This window comes from Stigmatopora nigra, chromosome 23 (genome assembly GCF_051989575.1).
Source record: "Stigmatopora nigra isolate UIUO_SnigA chromosome 23, RoL_Snig_1.1, whole genome shotgun sequence".
NCBI lineage: Eukaryota > Metazoa > Chordata > Actinopteri > Syngnathiformes > Syngnathidae > Stigmatopora > Stigmatopora nigra.
The window spans coordinates 644,131-661,730 of NC_135530.1; the positions used below are offsets into that span (position 1 = coordinate 644,131).

General features: G+C 47.7%; 1 protein-coding gene across 2 annotated transcripts in view; it reads left to right on the forward strand.

Annotated features, from left to right (window-relative positions):
- large1 (LARGE xylosyl- and glucuronyltransferase 1) overlaps positions 1-17,600 on the forward strand; it is a 39,490-nt gene that overhangs the window by 18,083 nt on the left and 3,807 nt on the right. The window contains exons 1-8 of one of the 2 annotated variants that reach the window (XM_077709195.1): positions 1,428-1,912; positions 7,353-7,539; positions 10,105-10,394; positions 11,819-11,901; positions 14,589-14,712; positions 14,858-15,029; positions 16,758-16,862; positions 17,434-17,546. In XM_077709195.1, the coding sequence (XP_077565321.1) occupies positions 7,434-7,539; positions 10,105-10,394; positions 11,819-11,901; positions 14,589-14,712; positions 14,858-15,029; positions 16,758-16,862; positions 17,434-17,546 (993 nt within the window). In that variant the 5' untranslated portion in view covers positions 1,428-1,912; positions 7,353-7,433. Of the gene's footprint in view, positions 1-1,427; positions 1,913-7,352; positions 7,540-10,104; positions 10,395-11,818; positions 11,902-14,588; positions 14,713-14,857; positions 15,030-16,757; positions 16,863-17,433; positions 17,547-17,600 lie in introns of those variants that run through there. The other variant, XM_077709196.1, reaches the window with a different exon arrangement.

Below are 17,600 nucleotides of genomic sequence, written 5' to 3' on the forward strand. Positions count from 1 at the left end.
CAATTACGGCGAGAACGTACCAGTTGACAGGTATGCATTTCATTTTGAGCCTCCCTCGACTCGCTGTGCCTTCTTCCAGCTGCGACTTGTCCGCCGCCGGCGTCAAACGTACTGCCCGCAGGTTCGATTCCGACCGCCTGATTTTCTAGCAGGTTCCTATCGTACATAAACAATTATTTTTTAAGTTAACGAGGAACCTTAAAATTGCATCCAGAAAAGATGCATGCTAGGCTAACTGTATGCTAAATTGTCTAATTGACTAAAAATCCTTAGCTAGGATTGGTTGTACTTTGTCTCTTTGTGTCCTCTGATTGGCTGGCTACCAACTCAGGGTGTCCACTTAGCTGGGCTAGGCTCCAGCACCCCCCGCGACCCTTTTAAGTAGTTGAGAATGACTTGAAAGCTTTCAGGAATACATGAATGGATGGAAATGTACTTTCATGTCCATTTCTGTTGATTTTCTTGTTCCCCTAATAATAGCCATCATGGTCTTTTTGTGTAGTTCATGGATGGGATGGCGACCTGTGAATGGAAAGACCGGAGGACCCCCCTCCCCCTTTTAAAACGACGTATCATGATCGCTTCCCTGTCGGTTCATTTGAAAAATTGTGCTTCCCATTCTGTTATCAGCTCCATTGAAAAGGACTTATTCATAAAATGTCTTTGTCCCTTCAAGGTATTCATGGAAGCTTTTACGACGCCGCCGCCGTTGCCGCCGCGTTAATGTCATCGTAATGGCGTGCGCTGCCATGGAAACAAGTACAGGTCTGATTCTCGCCCGGTCGCCGATCCGACTTTGCCAGACGGCGACTCGGGGACCATAAAAGAGGACGATTGGCGGCGATATTGCGGATAGATCATCTTCCGGCCCGCTGCAAATGGACTGGCGTCCTCTTATCGCCGTTAGCGCGGCCGCGCTAGCGTGATTTGCGGACGCCCGCCGATTAAGTGGAGATAAATGTCATGTAATGCCGACTGGCTTTATCTCCTCTAAAATGAATATGCCGGAAAACGTCAGCACTTTTTTCCCCATAATGTTTGCGTGACAGAAATGTCCACGTCAGGGAAAATTGGCCTTTCGGTGCAGTGGTTATCGTAAGAATACGTTAGGAGGACTCATTGAAAAGGATTGCTAGTCGTTTTAAATCCGCTAGCAGAGGTATGGAGAGAGCCACATGTGGCTCTGGAGCCACAGGTTGCGAGCCCCCGTCCTTCGCAGAGAGTCCGTGGAAGTTGTTCCAATGTGGGAGGTAGTTTTAGCCGGAGAGGAAGAACTTTGACCCCTTTCCCACCCCCGCTCGCTCACTCGCTCTCTCGCTCTCTCGCTCGCTCTGGCTTTGCTATTCTATTCTATTCTGGGCACGTTCCGACTGTGATTGGGAGTGGAGCCGAATCCAGCCCTTAGTTTGTTCCCCTCCCTTTTCCAAAGTCGCCCCGCCATTGGCTCGTGGCTTCCTGGCAGGAAGAAAGAGCCGCTGTGTTGTTGAGGCCGAGCAACTCGGCCACGGTCGCTCTGGATGGAGGTGGGATGACCAGCAAATCAAAAAAATCCCTCCGTGGGAGATGATCCGGACGGCCACTCGCTGCCTTCAACGGGAGGACACGTCAAATGCGGAGCCCCCTCCCCTGGCTTGGGATCGCTCATTGCTTGTCATAGCCAGTCTATAGCCACCCCCTCCTTCCTTATAGCAGACTGAATGCGCCGTTTTCACCTTTCAATCTTACCGTGGAGAATACATAGCGGCTCATGAGCTGACCACGGCTTCCCGTAGGAGGAGGTGAACTCAAAAAACCATAACCCAGATCGCGGAGGAGCTACGGCGTGGGATTTTTTTTTCTTTTGGGAGGGGGTTGACTTGTCGCCGGTGGCCGTCCGTCTCTTCTCGGCGTCTTCCACGGCTCTCCACGTCAGGTGAGCGAGCTCAAACCCGCAGTTTTTTTTTTTTTTACCCGATCTAGCCAGAATCCCTCCTCCCCCGTTTTAAAACGCCGTTATTTTTGGGCTCTACTTCCAGACTGGTCTTGTTAAAGGGGGGGTACGTGTCCATTTTTGGTGAAGTAGACCTCCCCCGAGCGGAGAGGACGACGGACGACGGACGGGTGGGGATTATCCGAACGCGGCTTTAGCCAGCTGTCCCATTCGGAATGCGTCTTTAGCGTAATAACGTCGGAACGGTCTTTGGAGTCCCCACTTGGGGGGCTTTGAAGGGATTACCAGCTGACGTCACATGTCTAGCAAACAAGTGGCACGGCGGAAAAGACGCACACGTTGTTTGTTTCCTGAGTCGTATAACCTACTTTCCGCCATTCACTTTGAGATGCAAATGGCTGGAGTCAACACACTTTTAATAGGTAACAAGTGAAAAGGAAAGAGTAGGAGGAGGTCCTCTCTATTGTCTTCTAATGTTATTCACAACCCCCTCGTTTTTCCCTCAATTTAAATGACTAAAAATGCAGTTCAGCTGTTCCATTTCGTACCACAAGACGGCAGCAAAGAGACCCACAGGGACACTTTTTCCGTTCAATTCGCATAGCACATTTTTCAAATTGAATGTTTTTATCTAGTCGATACCATCGATTATCGGAGCGTTTTGTCCAACAATCGTCGAATTTGGATCCACCTTAAAGTAGTATATTCCGCAAAAAAAGCGGAATGTGCGTGAACCGAGTCACTTTGTTTTTTGCCCAGCTTGTCAGTGAAAACCAGGCCCTTTAAACCGATGTCATGACTAGTTTTTGCCTGTAGATGGCAGTGTTGCGAGAAAAGTTTTGAATTTTTTTTAAGTGGCGATCGTAAGCGGTACTTGAAAAGTGCTAAAATCGTTGAGTTTCGTAAGGGAATATTTGCTCCAGTGTCGAGCCAAAAAAATGTTGCATAGGTCACGATCAAAGTACAGTTCAAGTTTCGCTGACAATTGTTTGAGATTGTGGATAAACTGCGTTGTGTTTTCACTGTTGTCAATTTCCGCGTTCATTTCTATAACGGTTTGTTGCGCAGGGTCAATATTGTCAGTATTGCGCCCAGCCGCCTGGTGGTTGTGCATCTCGCTCGTAGCGCTGCGGCCCGCAAATAACAATCGTCAAAATGTCCACTTGATGATCCCCAAGACTTTATGTATTGTTTTGGTAGGCCTGCTTCATTGAGTTCCCATTATCTGCCCACTGTAAATTTGGACACTTTCTGGGCAACGTGCGCCGCTAACCTTATCATTGTTGCTTATAAAAGAAAGCACGCCATGCTAATCACTTCAAATGAATATCCTGCCAACTCAGCCGGAAAACGCATTTCTGGACGCCCGGCGTCATCAACGCCGACGCTTTCCGCCGTCATACCGTTTACCGGGCGAGGCGGGGGGCGCCGCGGGACTCCAATTTGCGTGAGGATGTAATTACGCTTCCGTAGTTGTGCCTGGACTTAGTCGCTGACCGCCAGGTAATTGTTTTGTCTACGGGTCGGCGCCTTTGCCATTGATTTCAAGCAAATGGCGCTTTTGTACGGGAGGGAATGGGCCCGCTCTTATTTAGCTTTGGGCTAACTACGTATTCTTTTACGTTGGACGTGGCTGAAATGATGGTTCCGTGCAGAGCGGCCAAGTGAAATCGACAAAGTACATGCAAGTTTAATGAAAACATTGAAGTTTGGAGCACGCCGACGATGAATGGCCTCGGCTGGCTGGCTGGCTGGCCTTGAGATCACGGGAAGCCGTGTCTCTCCGCCTCATTGGGTAGTCGGGATGTATTATTTCTGTTTGTCTTCATTAATGAGCGCGTATAGCTGGTCCGCTGGCCTGTTCTATCCGCTGCTTCATTGATTTCCCTGTTCACGCTGGCGGCCATTCAACGGGCCGGTCGTCTCCGGCCGGGCACTCATCAGCGCCTAATCACGCCGGAGACGGTCAGCGTGGAAGTGGTGCTAACCGCCGAGCGAGCACCTTCCTAGTTGTCTTCCCGGAAAGGGGGGTGGCGGCTCATATTACTGGCGCTCCGGTCTGTGTGTGGTGGCGGCGTTCCCATTAACCTTTGGCTCGGCGTGTATGATCCCGGGATTAGCGCTTATCTCTCCGTAGCCAAATGTGGATTTAAGCAAAGGCGTCAAGATGCTAATAACGTTCGGCCGTTTAGCGGGGTCGTCCGACGTCGCGCAGATGGCGAATTGACTTTGGAGCGGCCCGGATCGATCTGGGGAGCGTTGGGGATTGGGGTTCGACCCCCGTCTGGTTCCTATTTTCCCGTGTTTGCGTGAAATCTGGTTGCCAAACAGTGACACACTCTAAATTGCCCCTAGCTAGGAGCCATTGTTTGTTTGTCTTCTTTGATTGGCCGGGATAGGCTCCAGCACCCTTGGCTGCCGCTCCACGACCCGTGGAAAATAGTGGGTGGCACCCCATGTCACATCTGGGCATTGTTGTCTCTCTTATTTGGCCAGCTGTCTGAAATGGTCCGGGCCCTTTGCTTTGAGGTCTCCTAAACCAACAAGACCGTGGTCACCATTAGTTTAGGTTGGGTAGGAGAGTAACTAGAAAGGAGTTGTTTGCGTTGGACTAACTTGTTTACCGCCACCTCACATAGGTGTTCATTTTCAGCTGATCCAATATGTCGGCGCGCTGAGGAAAGTCTCTGGAATGTCTTTTTCTACCACGTCGCAGCCCGTGCGGCGTTCTGACCATGGCGGACACCCGGTGCCAGGTCATTAGTGGCTCGGAAGAAAAGTTTTTGGCGCGTTTGGCTAACTCCTCCGACTCCGTCTTGCCCAGATATGGAAAGAGGAGCTCCAAAATACATTTGTATTTTCATGAAATTGGCCGACAACCAAGCCCCGTCAGCGCATTGCGTTTATTCCCGTTTGAGTGTCCCGAGGTGAACGCACTGAGATAGACAAACAAGCACCCACGCCTTGACAACTACGGCCTAAAAAGTATTTACTCAATATACGAGGCCAAAGGTCACAGATTCCTGACTTGTTTTACTTTAAAATGTAAAGCACTCGAGTGAAAACTTTTAGTGGGAAAAAAAAAATACAACCAAAAAGGGGGCGCTACGCTACGCTAGCTATCATGTCATCCTGGCTGACATTGGCGTACTGATGCCGCCAAGCGCGTGCCTTCCTTCCTTCCTTCCTTCCTTCCTTCTGCCGCCTACAACGTGACATCTTGACACTTAAAGCGGTGGTTCCAATTATTATGGGGTGGCGTATTCCCCGGGCAGCCAGCCATCCAGGCCACAACACTTAAAGTAGGCCACCAGACTAAAAACAGAAATCGGTCTTTGGAACGCCGACTTGCCGAGTCTTCAGTGGGCGGGGCCAGGTTTGGGCCTTTCAAAATAATTGCGAGCGTTATCGCCAGAGTTAGCATTTCTGCTAAGTGAAATCCTGACAAAACGATGCTCCTGGCAGGCAAGGATGACTAAAAGGAAGGGAAATCAATCTCCATTTTGTTGTTGTTGTTGTTGTTGTGGTTCTTTCTTCTTGTTAATCTGATACAATTAAACGTGAATCATCAGATTTGAGGCTGCGCAAACGGTGTTGAGCCCCGGAGGAGTTTGTCAGCGAGCAACCTGGCAACCTCGTCGCTAGACTCCATTTCCATATTTTGCCTTTGTCGGCATTGGATTGGCAGCTGGCTGGCGCCGCACCCGCCACTTTTCCAACACGAGAGTTACACCACCCCTCCAAAAAAAAATGAAGAACTAATATGTCCGTTCAGAAAAACAGGCCACGTTATGAGCAAAAATGTGAAATAACACTCTGAAGTTGTCCTCCCATTTCCCTGCTCGTAAGTACGTATTGCCTTTTGCACTTGAAGGCTCTTTCAGCCTCCGATTGGATTTTCGACTTGATTCTTTTCACGCTGCTACGTTTATTTGACGCCGGTCGACCTTGACTTTAAGTTGGACATATTGCGCCTTAATGAAGACGTTTAAAATGCAGCTCGCGCCGCCATCCCGCCCTTAAAAACACTCTCGGGAGCCGTGACCGGACATTTGGTCGCCGGCCTTTTGGTCGCCGGTCAAATGTACTTGGATAATAAAAATTACTGAGATATTAAACTCTCTCTTTGATATTAAACTCTCTCATAAATATAATTTTGAGCCCGGTGACCAATCGTCCGGCGACCAATCATCCGGCGACCAATCGTCCGGCGACCAACCGCATGGCGACCAAGCGTCCGAGCACCCTAGGGATGGCGTCCCGTCACTCTTTCCGGAGTGTTTGCTGATGTTTTCCAAACGTGGTGACGCCAAATGGAACGGGCACCTTAATGACTGGCATCTGGCTCGGTTCCACTTGCCCAGATGGCGAAAAATTGCCAAAAAATAAGCCCACCGTGCTCATTCTCAGTCATTGTTGACATAATGAATGATGGGAACATGCGAGCGTTGACAGCCGACAGGCGGCGTGGGCGCTTATTGATTTTTTTTTTGGGGGGGGGGGCTTGTTTTTGGTGGCAGGGTAGCAATCTGTTAGCATATTGTTGACACATTGATCACAAAGAAACAGAGTAGCGCAGAATGAATGAGCCTTTAGGAATATTTCCGGCGGGAGCGCAACCTTTTGCTTCTCGCCAAATAATCGATGGCCTATTAAAATGTGGGATGAAACATTAAAAGCTGCCAAAGAAACTCCTTTTCACTTCTTTTAAAGGAGCTTCTGAGGCTGTTTTTTTCCTCCTCAATCAATTCAGATGTCGTAAAAATAATACATATAGAATAATTTTCTGAACCACTTTTGCTCAACTGTAGCTATTTATGGTGCTCGGCGACCAAAGGACCGGCGACCAAACGTCCGGTCATGCTATTTATTGGTCAAAGAGGCAAATATGTTATGTATTTCTTCCGAGCCGTAGAATTTGGAGATACTTTGCATCCCCGAGCCAATTCAGCCAAAACCTCCCCCCGGCATTTAAGAGAATGGAAATCATTTCATCTTGTGGAAACGGAATTTTTAATCTCTCCACTTATTTTATTTTGCTTTCAAAAGCTTGGGCTGTCTGGCGTCGCCGTTGATCTTCACCTTGGCGTCGAAAGGGATTGAAGTGCTCTTTATTCACGTCACCCTCCGCGCTCGGATACCTTTTTAAAAGTTTTATTTGAACTCTTGACGGCAAAGCGGACAAAAGTGCGTCTGGAAATGACCGTAAAGCGTCTCTTTTAAAGCAAAAAAATGGCGTATGAGCCGGTCTGCCTTTTTTAAGAGGGCCTTTGGCCGTCCGTTTTTTTACGGTCGCCTGCGTGAACACTTGTTCCGGGAATAGGATCATCACGGTATGATTTTGACGTGAGCCGTGTCGCCAAAATATCACAAAGCTAACCCATTTTGCTCTCTCTCTCTCTTTTTCTCTCACCATTTTTAGCATCATGAATGGTCCCGGGCGACAGCTTCTTCCCACATAGAGGTCAGCTCAAACCTCTTTGCGTGGCGTGGGGTCCAGAGGATGCTGGGAATGTGTCGCGGGCGCAGGAAGTTCCTGGCGGCCTCCCTGGCCGCGCTCTTTATCCCGGCGCTCACCTGGCTTTACCTGTCCGTGGGCAGCTTTCAAGGTAAGACCACCCCACACTTGTCAAACTTTCAAGGGTAAAATTAAGTCTTTTTTTGCCATATTTGTAGTCATACAATTGGTCCCAATAGCACACTGCCATTATTGTACATCATTTAAAAATAGAAACAAGAGTACTTTACAAGCCAGTGTAATGAAAAAGATGGATTGTTTTTTCAAAAATTCCACTTTTAATTCCACTTTAGTGATCCTCTTTTTGAGGAATCAAGCGGTTGTCATGATTCCGCCCCTGGGTCAAAGACTTTTTCTTGATTTCTCCGTCTTTTATTTTGAAAGACCCCAGGCTGTATTGGGCCTGCGGGCATATTAGTAGTGTGTATTTCTGTGGGATTTTTTTGCTTGAGTCACCAGTATGGCGCGTATGGCTGGAGGCTCTTTTGCAAATGTTTGCGCCTATCAATAGAAAACACAAGCGGGGGTGAGTGACGCAGAACCACCTTCTCCTACACACCTACACCACAAACTATGCTTATTTCTATACTGTGGATGTAGCCGCTAAAATACTGCCATGATTCACTTTCCACTAAATCTGTTGAGTACACTTGAGGCTCTGTTTTGTTTGGTTTTAGTAGCGTTTCATTGTAATTACCTTTAAGAACAATTGTTTTAGTGCTGTGCTTATAGGAAATGGTGGATTTTCTCAAGGAAAAAAAGGGGCAGGATTTGTTGATTCTGGTTGGGATTGAAATGATTTTTTGCTGTTAATGAACTAGCGAAGCTCGTCCAAAGTTGATTATCTGGCGTGGAACCTTCTCGGGCCCGGTTTGATGACGGCGCCTGGCGGGATTGAAATTGGGCAGAGGCGCTATTATTAATTACGATTTTTAAACTAACATTTTCCCTGGAGAAGACGTGACTGCGCTCCATGAATGCGTTATTTTGCCTACCGACTCATTATGAGATGGAGTTGGTATGTCTGGCGGCAGCTCAAAACCGCTTAGCTCGGGTTAGCTATCCCTAGAACATCCAATTCGCGTAAAAAATCTGGCGGCTTAGTTGTCGCTGTTTGAATTTTCAACCCCCAAAAAAACAAGTTTTTTGGTTGTTAATTGGTACATTGATGAAATTTCCCAGGTACAGACAGATCCACCAAATACTACTGGCCGACGCTATCGTGAGTACGGCGGCGTAGACGAATGTTTTTGTTGGTCAGAGCCGAATGTTCGGTGTGTGCGGACGCTCTGCCGATTTGTAATGAAGTGCAATTAGCAATAGTTAATGGAATGTGGCCCCAGAGAGCCTTCTTCCCATTGGAGAGCGCAAAGCCGCAGGCCAAACGCAGCTAATGAAAAAGGCCTCATTGATCACTTTATTCTGCCCTCTTAATAAGAAGACAAATGATTCTCGTAACGCCACGCTCGCCCCGCCCCAACGTCCTTTCCAGTGCGGCTTTGGATAATATGGCGCTCGATATGAAACAGTACTCTGATATGAAAGAGTACTTCGATATGAAACAGTACTTTGATATGAAAGAGTAAACTGGATCCATTATCGGCAAAAAGCCAGTATACGTGGAGACAAATGTCACCTTTGAACTTTGAATATTCCCCAGCGGTGCGTTCAGGACCACCAGGGTTTATGTAAGGGGCCGCTACAAATGGGGACCCCCGACGACAGCCGTCGGCTCCCCGAAAACACGAATGAATTGGTGTCATAAATTTCCCAGAGTAGATCAATACTTCACCACGTGAAGCTCTCCTTTTTTTTTTTCCTCCGGGATGGAGAGAACGACTGTGCCTATACCATCTCTCCTCTCTGTCTATAAATATATATAAGTATATATATATATACATATATATGTATGTCTTTTTTTGATGAAGCTCAGCCTCTCAGCTCCCTCTGGGGCTTCGGCTTTCAAAGATATACCGTTGCGACACGTTCATCCCTCTTTGACTGTTCGAAGCCGCTCGCTTCCATTTGATCATTTCCGAGAGGGATGTGAGGAGGAGGAGGAGGAGGCGATGAGGAGGCGAAGAGGAGGCGAGGAGGAGGCGTGGGTAAAAGCCGGGCGCTTGTAAGTGAGCGAGAGCGGAAAAGTCGGCTCCAAAGGCCTTCGGAAATTGGATTCGGGGATGCGTCGCCATGTAGCATTCTCCTACCCATTCAAAATCTGTCTGTAAAGAGCCTTACGGGCGTGGAAATATTACGATGGGCGCACTACCACTCCCGTCCACTGGTTGGCAGCACTTTGCGCAGGTTGCTTTGCAGGATTTAGGGGAAAAATGGATCTAAATGTACTGTTATGTTATTTTCTAAAGGTATTTCCCAAAGTGTCAATCAATATCTTATAATGCAGTATTGGAATTAGTTGCGTTTAATTAATTGCCCTGTTACGCATGACGTCAATCATATTTTCAAATATCTGGTAGTACATACTCGAATATTGGATAAACACAAATATCATCACTATTCAGACTGTCAGAATATGATTTCATTGCTTTATTATGCTTGCAATCTGCCAGTTATTTTACATTTTCGGCCCCAGAGGGCCTGAAATATTTGCAAATGTACTTGGCCAATATTGATTTTCGTGTTTATCATTTTGCAGTGAAGCCGCTGGCCCTGTCGCCGGCGGAAAGCCAGTCGTCCACGCCGGGGGAGCGCCAGGCCTTGGAGTCGCGGGTGCGGGCGGTGGAGGAGGAGAACCGGGCGTTGCGCCGACAACTCAGCCGGCCGCCCGGGAGCACCTCGTCGCGACTGCCCAACGCCGCCAATCGGAGTCGGGCGCATTCCGAGGAAGGCACCGGCGATCACGAGGCCCACAAGGCCGCCGCCAATGCCGCCAACGCCGCCAATGGCTCAGACTGCGTCCGTCGACCGGCCGTGGACAAGTGTGAGGTGAGACTTTATGTTCCAAAGAAAGCGCACCATGTCCAGAATGAGCCCCGTCCGGCTAACCAAACGTCCGGCGACCAAACGTCCGGCGACCAAACGTCCGAGTACCAGGATGAGCATATTAATTAAGAACCAGATTACATTTGCCGAAAGGTTAGCGGCTGATTTTTCTTTCCGCATTGTTGAGGCACGGGCACACCTTGTACTTTCTCACTTTTAGCGGCGCCGTGTCCTCAGACGGCGTTCCGTCAGTGCAGACACGTCTTTCGCACTTGTCACTCAAACACTGTCTTTTGGGCGTCAATCCTCCTAGGATGAAAGTGGAGAGAGCTAAGAGGGCCAAAGCCGAGCCGGGGCGCCCTGACCCCGCTAGCTAGCACGCTCAGGGTGGCTTAAACAAAAAAATACATACTTTGAGTTTTGACATGTCAAGTTGGCATTGGCTGCTAAAATTGTGAGTTGTCTCCTGGGGCTGCAAAGTCTGAAAAGAGCCATACTATAAATGTATGGTATTTTACAGCAGGGCCGTGAAATGCAAAAGCGACTTGTCCGTGTAAATAGCAGAGAAATGTTCTTTTAATACGCCAACAAAAGTTTATATTACAGAATAAGAGGGCGTGTAAAAGAGGGGAGCTCGACATCCTCACAATAGCTTTAATTTCCATAAGCACCAGAATATTTTCTTGCAAAAGTGTCAAGTGTGTTATTCCTTAACAGACAAAAATTAGGTTAAACTTCGCCCAAAGAATAATGCAATGACAGGCCAAAAATGACCCAAAAAGTCACAAATGACCAAAAATTCCAGTTCCCACAGCGTCCAATCATAAATGGGGGGCTTGCCCAACGCCTCCAACGGCGTTTTCCCCAGACGCCATTGATAAATTTGACCCATTTTGCAAGTTGTCAAGCCTTGAAAGCGCATTCCGCGGCTGATTAAAAAGTCACGGCCACGCCTCTCGCTGTCACGGTGACGGATGGGCAAAAAAAACAGTCACACGTCGACCCTCTGCTGCCATTTTGACTGACAGCAATAACCTTGCATCCCTATTATCATCATCCTCGTGATTGGTCCAAATGCTTGACCCCCCCCCCCCCCCTTAAAAAATGACTTTATATCGTTTGATAATATGAGTGAACCCAGAGCAATCTTGCAGACAGCCCACACTATTTCCCTAAAGACGGGGTTGCATTATTAACCCACATATTGCTACTTTGGCGGGGGAACGGAGCACGCTTGTCAGCCATCGCATGCGCCAGTAAACAGATGATGACAGCAAATAGTCTTGCTTTGATTCTTGTTGATGTCCGCTTGTTTTTTTGCTCTGCGTGCATAAAACTGCCATTTACAGGTCACAATTTGATTTCATCTGGATTCATGCAATCACGTGTCTTCTTCTTCTTCTTCTATTTCCCCTTTTTTTGCGCAGACCATCCACGTGGCCATCGTTTGCGCCGGGTACAACGCCAGCCGAGATGTGGTGACCCTGGTCAAATCCGTCCTTTTCCACAGGTAATCTTCTTGTATTTTTATGAAGAGAAAGTCATGAGTTATCGATCCAGCCTAGATGGAAGGGCCTTAAAGCAATTGAGGGGGAAATCAAGTGCGCCACTTGGCAGGAGAATTGTTCATTCTGCCAACACATTTAAAAAAAATAATAATAAAGGGGGAAAACACGACGTCCACTGCGGGATTTACACTTTCAAAACAGCAGAGCGGAGGAAATAAGCAAGTGTGTCAGCAACAAAATAGTTGCTAGATAGTTGACGCCATCGCGTCTTTGCTTCATTGAATTTCTCTTTGCAAGTAATGGATCGCGGCCGGGTGGAGTGCATTATGGTATGGCACTTAAGCCCAGGAAAAGCTCTTTGGCGGGTGGCTAAAAAACACGCCTCGATTGGGGCGTCTTCTCGTCGATACGCATTTTAGTGGCGGGGTCCTGCACTTTTCCTAATCGGGGCGAGCGTCCGCGCCATTTGCGTCCATTACACTTTGGACAAATTGTCTCCGGCCAGCTAATGCGCCATAATGGTATGCGGAATTTAGTTGGGCGGGACCAGTCTTCCAAACCACCCTATAAGTTTGTTTCGACCCGTAAGCGCGCTTAATTGAAAAATTATTTTGTAAAATCTAAAAATATATTTGAAAAAAGTTTAACTTAACATTGTTTTAGATCTATAAAAACTGAATATTCAGGGTTTTTAATTCAGTTTTTTTAATCCATTTATTAAAAAAATAATCTAAATATTCTATCTAAAATAGTCCGGCCCACATGTTGACGTTAGTCGACGTTAATTCGGCCCGCCAACCAACCCGACCGAGTGTGACACCCTCGTTTTCCGACATTCGGCCTCCCGACGTAAGGTGCTCGGCGAAGATTGCGTTAAGGGCGCCAAGGTCGGCGCCCATTGTTATTGATGCCCGCCATTTGGACACCTTGATGTGATTTGGACCTTAAAGGAGGCGACGTGAAGCTAACGGGAGTCGACTTTGACAGGACAAACAAATGCGCTTTAGCCTCGGAGCAGATGATGTGTTTGGATTTGGAGGGGGTTGACCTTTCTTTTCCACCACGCGCCAATCGCGCAGCTAATATTCACACGCCCGCGGAGCACGTCCAATCAAAAGGGGGGCTTGAAATGTTGACTCACGGACGTTTGGCCACCGAGTGACAAGCATTGGAGTAGACAGCCATCCCCCAAAGCGAGATGGAGTGCGTCGTTAGCCTGTCGTCGCGATGGGATTGGACGAGATGGCTCGTCGATTGGCGTTTGGCAAATTGTCTTTGCGTGATGATATATTTTACTTGTGATGTATTTTCTACTGTTGTACCGTGGTTTTGCCCCAAAATGGCCTCCTATTCCAACAGTTGCCCACTCCAGTCTTTGAGCCACTTTTTGACTGTCTCAAGTATCCACTTTTGGCCATCCCATAGACCGCCATCACTGTATTTAGGGAGAGTTTTTCTAGCGACGGCGCCCTGTGGGGAATTGGACTTTGCGCCGGACGGAGATGGTGTTTGGGTAGCGGCCACCATCTGTCCCAGCGTATTACCGCCACCATTTTGGGTCCAAGGCCGGTATTAAATTGAGACTTTAATTCCCCAAGTCCCGCTGGCGACCTTGTTTCTGATGCCAATTTGAAAAGGGCGGGGTTAAAGCCTAGGGGCAAATCTGTGTGGTGTAACAATGACATCTGGGGCCGCAATACATTTAGCTCCGGTACATCCTGACATCTCCTGTCATTGAGTTTTTTTCCCATCCTTTCTGACTCTGATTTTTTTAATTGTTATTTTTAGCATGTTTGACTCGTTTGTGAAAGAATTTCAGTGTTTTTTTGGTCTTTCCACTTGTTGTAGCCTTTGGTCAAAGTTCGATTGTGATAGATTTGGAATGCTGCCATGTTAGATCATCAGCAGAATGGATGTTTTATTTGAAATCCTTTCATTGGAGTCAAATGCTCAGTTTTGATTAACAAACTATGCAAAGCGCGTGCTCTCTCTCTCTTTCTCTCTCTCCAACAACGACGACGGCGTTGGGCATCTGTAATTCTTGACCTGATTTCAATTCCCCCCTTGCCTTTCTTTCCCGGACGCCAACGTGGGTGTTTGTGGAAAATGCTTTTAGCAGCATAAATCCCTTTAAGCTGTCTCATCTCATTTCAAAGCAGTCCCGGGATAAAAGACGCCGTTCCCTCCCGCCTCGGACTTTATTGTCTCTTTTGTATAAGCCGGGACCGTCCTGTCTGATGAATCATCTCCTTTGCCGCGCCGCGTCTCCCCCAAGGACCTCCCCCGACGACGATATTTAGATGAGCAAAAAAAATTAAAAAACAATCTGGGTGGACGTCGTTGGTAGCGTGCGGGACTTGGACTTGTTGTTTATTTTGAAAACATTCCTTCAAAAACCTCTTATTATTCTTAGCCACATTGACTTGTTCTGCAAGGCATTTAAAACCGCAAAAAAAGCGTCATAAATGTGATTGAATTTGGAAGCGTTTTGATTTTTTCAACACTCGAAGGCCACCACCAATTGTCGTGTGAAAAGCGCATTTGCCGTCAAATATTCTTCAAAGCACAAGCGCGCTTTTTTGTCCCAGTCGTTACCTGAATTTATCACTGTGTGGCATATTTAAAGGCTTTGAAGGTGGCCGGCCGGCCAGCCAGCGTCCAACGTATTGAAGGTGTTTTTGTTCCACAGGCGAAACCCTCTCCATTTCCATTTCATCACGGACTCCATAGCTCAGCAAATCCTGTCGTCCCTGTTCCACACCTGGATGGTCCCCGCCGTCCGGGTGGACTTTTACGACGCCGACGAGCTAAAGGTGAGTTCCGTGTCAGGATAAACGGGCTCAGAAAAACATTTTTAACCATTTTTTAAAAAATATTGCCACACAAATGAACAAAAACAAGACGTAAAGATGACTTGTCCATTTTGACATGTCCTCTAACCTCCTTTTGTCCCCAAAGTCGGAGGTGTCGTGGATCCCCAACAAGCATTACTCTGGAATCTACGGTTTGATGAAGTTGGTGCTGACCAAAACGCTTCCGCCGGAACTCCAGAAGGTCATCGTCCTGGACACGGACATCACGTTCGCCACGGACATCGCCGAGCTTTGGGCCGTCTTTCACAAATTCAGAGGTATTTTGTCATCGTTTTGTTCAAAAGATTGGGCTTTTTGACAATGTTTTCACAAATAATAACTGTGTTTTTGGGCTGTAAGTCGCTGATTGAAGGGAATCGATCCACTCAGAGACCAAAAACCCAAAAACTCCTCATTTCCGCCGCGCCATCCGTCGTCGCCGGAGCGTGAAGGCGCCCACCGCGTCTCTCGTCAAAAAGCTCCCGTCGTGGCGCGCTCCCGTAAACATACGACAACGTTAAAGATAAACATACGACGTTACGGGTGACGGCCTCACATCCGTCTGGCGCCGGCGTCTGTTTCTGTTAAGACGAAAAATCGTGACGAGGCTTTTATCGCTAGCAAAAAAAAAGGCAGCGTCTGTTTTTGATGAGGAACTCGCCTGGCGAGCGAGCCGGCGAGTGTGTGCGTGCATACGCTGATGGCGTTAAAATGCATGAGTCGCCCAGATGAGAGAGAGAAAAAGGACACGAACCGCGCCATCGCCATCAAAGAGCGTCCTGATTAGACCTCATTATGGGCTGGATTTTACAGATTGTACCCTTTTTTGGGGGTCTATGGCCATGACAGCCTGTTAGCTTGTTTTTTTTTAATCTCATGCTAACAGGTGGCCATTTTGTTTGTTGTTATTGATTTAACGCCGTTTATTTATTTATTTTTTACCCGCATTTGGAATGCGCTCAAGTCCGTCTTTGGTCACCCGCCGAGAGCGTCCGTTCCGTCATGGCGGCCAACTGGCCGTCCTTGAATTAGCGCCACTTAGCGTATTGCTGTTTGCTAAGTGCCAGACGCCGGGCCAAAAAGCTTTTTAAGTCCATCGCTGGCCGTTGAAGGGCGGCCGGGACGAACCAAGACGTCATTGGCTCGTTTTGCGTCCTATTTTAAGAATCCCACCATCATAAGAACACTAATCTAAATTCCACAACACTTAGAACTACAAAAACCAAATAGAATACATTTAAAATATATGACCCCTCGCGACCTTTGTGAGGATGAGCGGCACGTCGTTAGCATGTGGGGTTCCGACCTTCTTTTTTATCTACTTTTAGAATTTACTAAATGATTTTTGAACTAAAAACACAGAATGACAAAATGACTCGGCGGGCCAGATTTGGCCCCCGCACCGCCACCTTGACTCATTTTCTCTAAATGTCATGGGCGATGTGGCCATCTAGTATCATGGAAACAAACCAAAATGTTTTTTCTTGTGCACCCCCTGGGTAGGTTTCTCCCTGTGTACTTGCCCACATTGCACTTCTCAAAAAGCGTCGTTGTGGTCACGCTTTACGTTTCCGACCGCACCGTCACAATTCTTGCACGTGCTCATTTTCAACGGCGTCTTTTTCTCCAACCTTCCCTCCCCCTCTTTGCCTCCCCCCTCCCTCCCTCCCTCTTGGCCGGGCCCGCTTTGCTGCATTGCAGTAATACGGGTAAATATTCAACATTTATTAGCTCCAACTCCATCTGTTCATCTCGGGCCCGCGAGCGTTACAAGTGTGCGAGGAAAGCCAGCGGAAAAGAAAGGCGGCGGCGCCGTCGGACGCACTTTTCCGCGCAACTTGTTGTTTACGCTTGTAGCCCACACTTTGGGAAAAAAAGCACAAATCCAACCGGGATGGTTTAAAAGCGGTTGGCGGTCAGAGAGAAAAACGTTAAAATAAAGAAGTTACCGCACATGACCTTTTGACCTTTTTGTCTTCAACTTTTGTTTTTTGTGTGTTTTTCAGGACAACAAGTTTTGGGTCTAGTGGAGAACCAAAGCGACTGGTACTTGGGAAATCTCTGGAAGAATCACCGACCGTGGCCCGCCCTGGGTCGAGGCTTCAACACGGGTAAGGTGGACGCCATTTAACGGCGGAAACAACGCCACCAATCCATCAAAACCGACTCTCAATTGTACAATACGCCCGTCATCGACAAGGCATTTCCATCGGCTAGATACAGGCCTTTTTTATAGAATGAAAAAATCAATTTGCGGGACGTTATGATGAAACGCGGCGACTTTTTGGAGAGCTGTGATGCGGGCGCGTCATCGCCGACAAAGAGACGGCGGAATGATGAGTCATGCTGCAACACGCTTGATAAAAGCCGCACTAAAATGTTGTCATTTCCAAGATGGGACAAGGTGACAAAGAGAGAGAGAAAGAAAAGAGAGAGAAAGAGAGTGAGCGCAAGGGCACGAAACTCATTTCAAGTCCAAACTTTCTGATGGTCATTTCAAGCGGAAATGCATCTCTCCATATAATCAATTTGATATTACATACAGAGACTTTAGTACAGCAACTTTTGGATAGTAAACTTATCCAAATGGGCCTAAGACAGACAGACATGGGCAAACTTTATATCTTTGTGTAGAAGCCATACGATTGTAATACGAGATGTGTGTGTGTGGACTTTTTTTAGGGGTGATTTTGCTTCTCTTGGATCGCCTGCGAAAGCTGCGCTGGGAGCAGATGTGGAGGCTGACCGCCGAGCGAGAATTAATGAGCATGCTGTCCACTTCCCTGGCCGACCAGGTAGGGCCCCCAACTGTGCACCCCCAAGTCTCAAAGCAGGACCTCAAGTCCAGC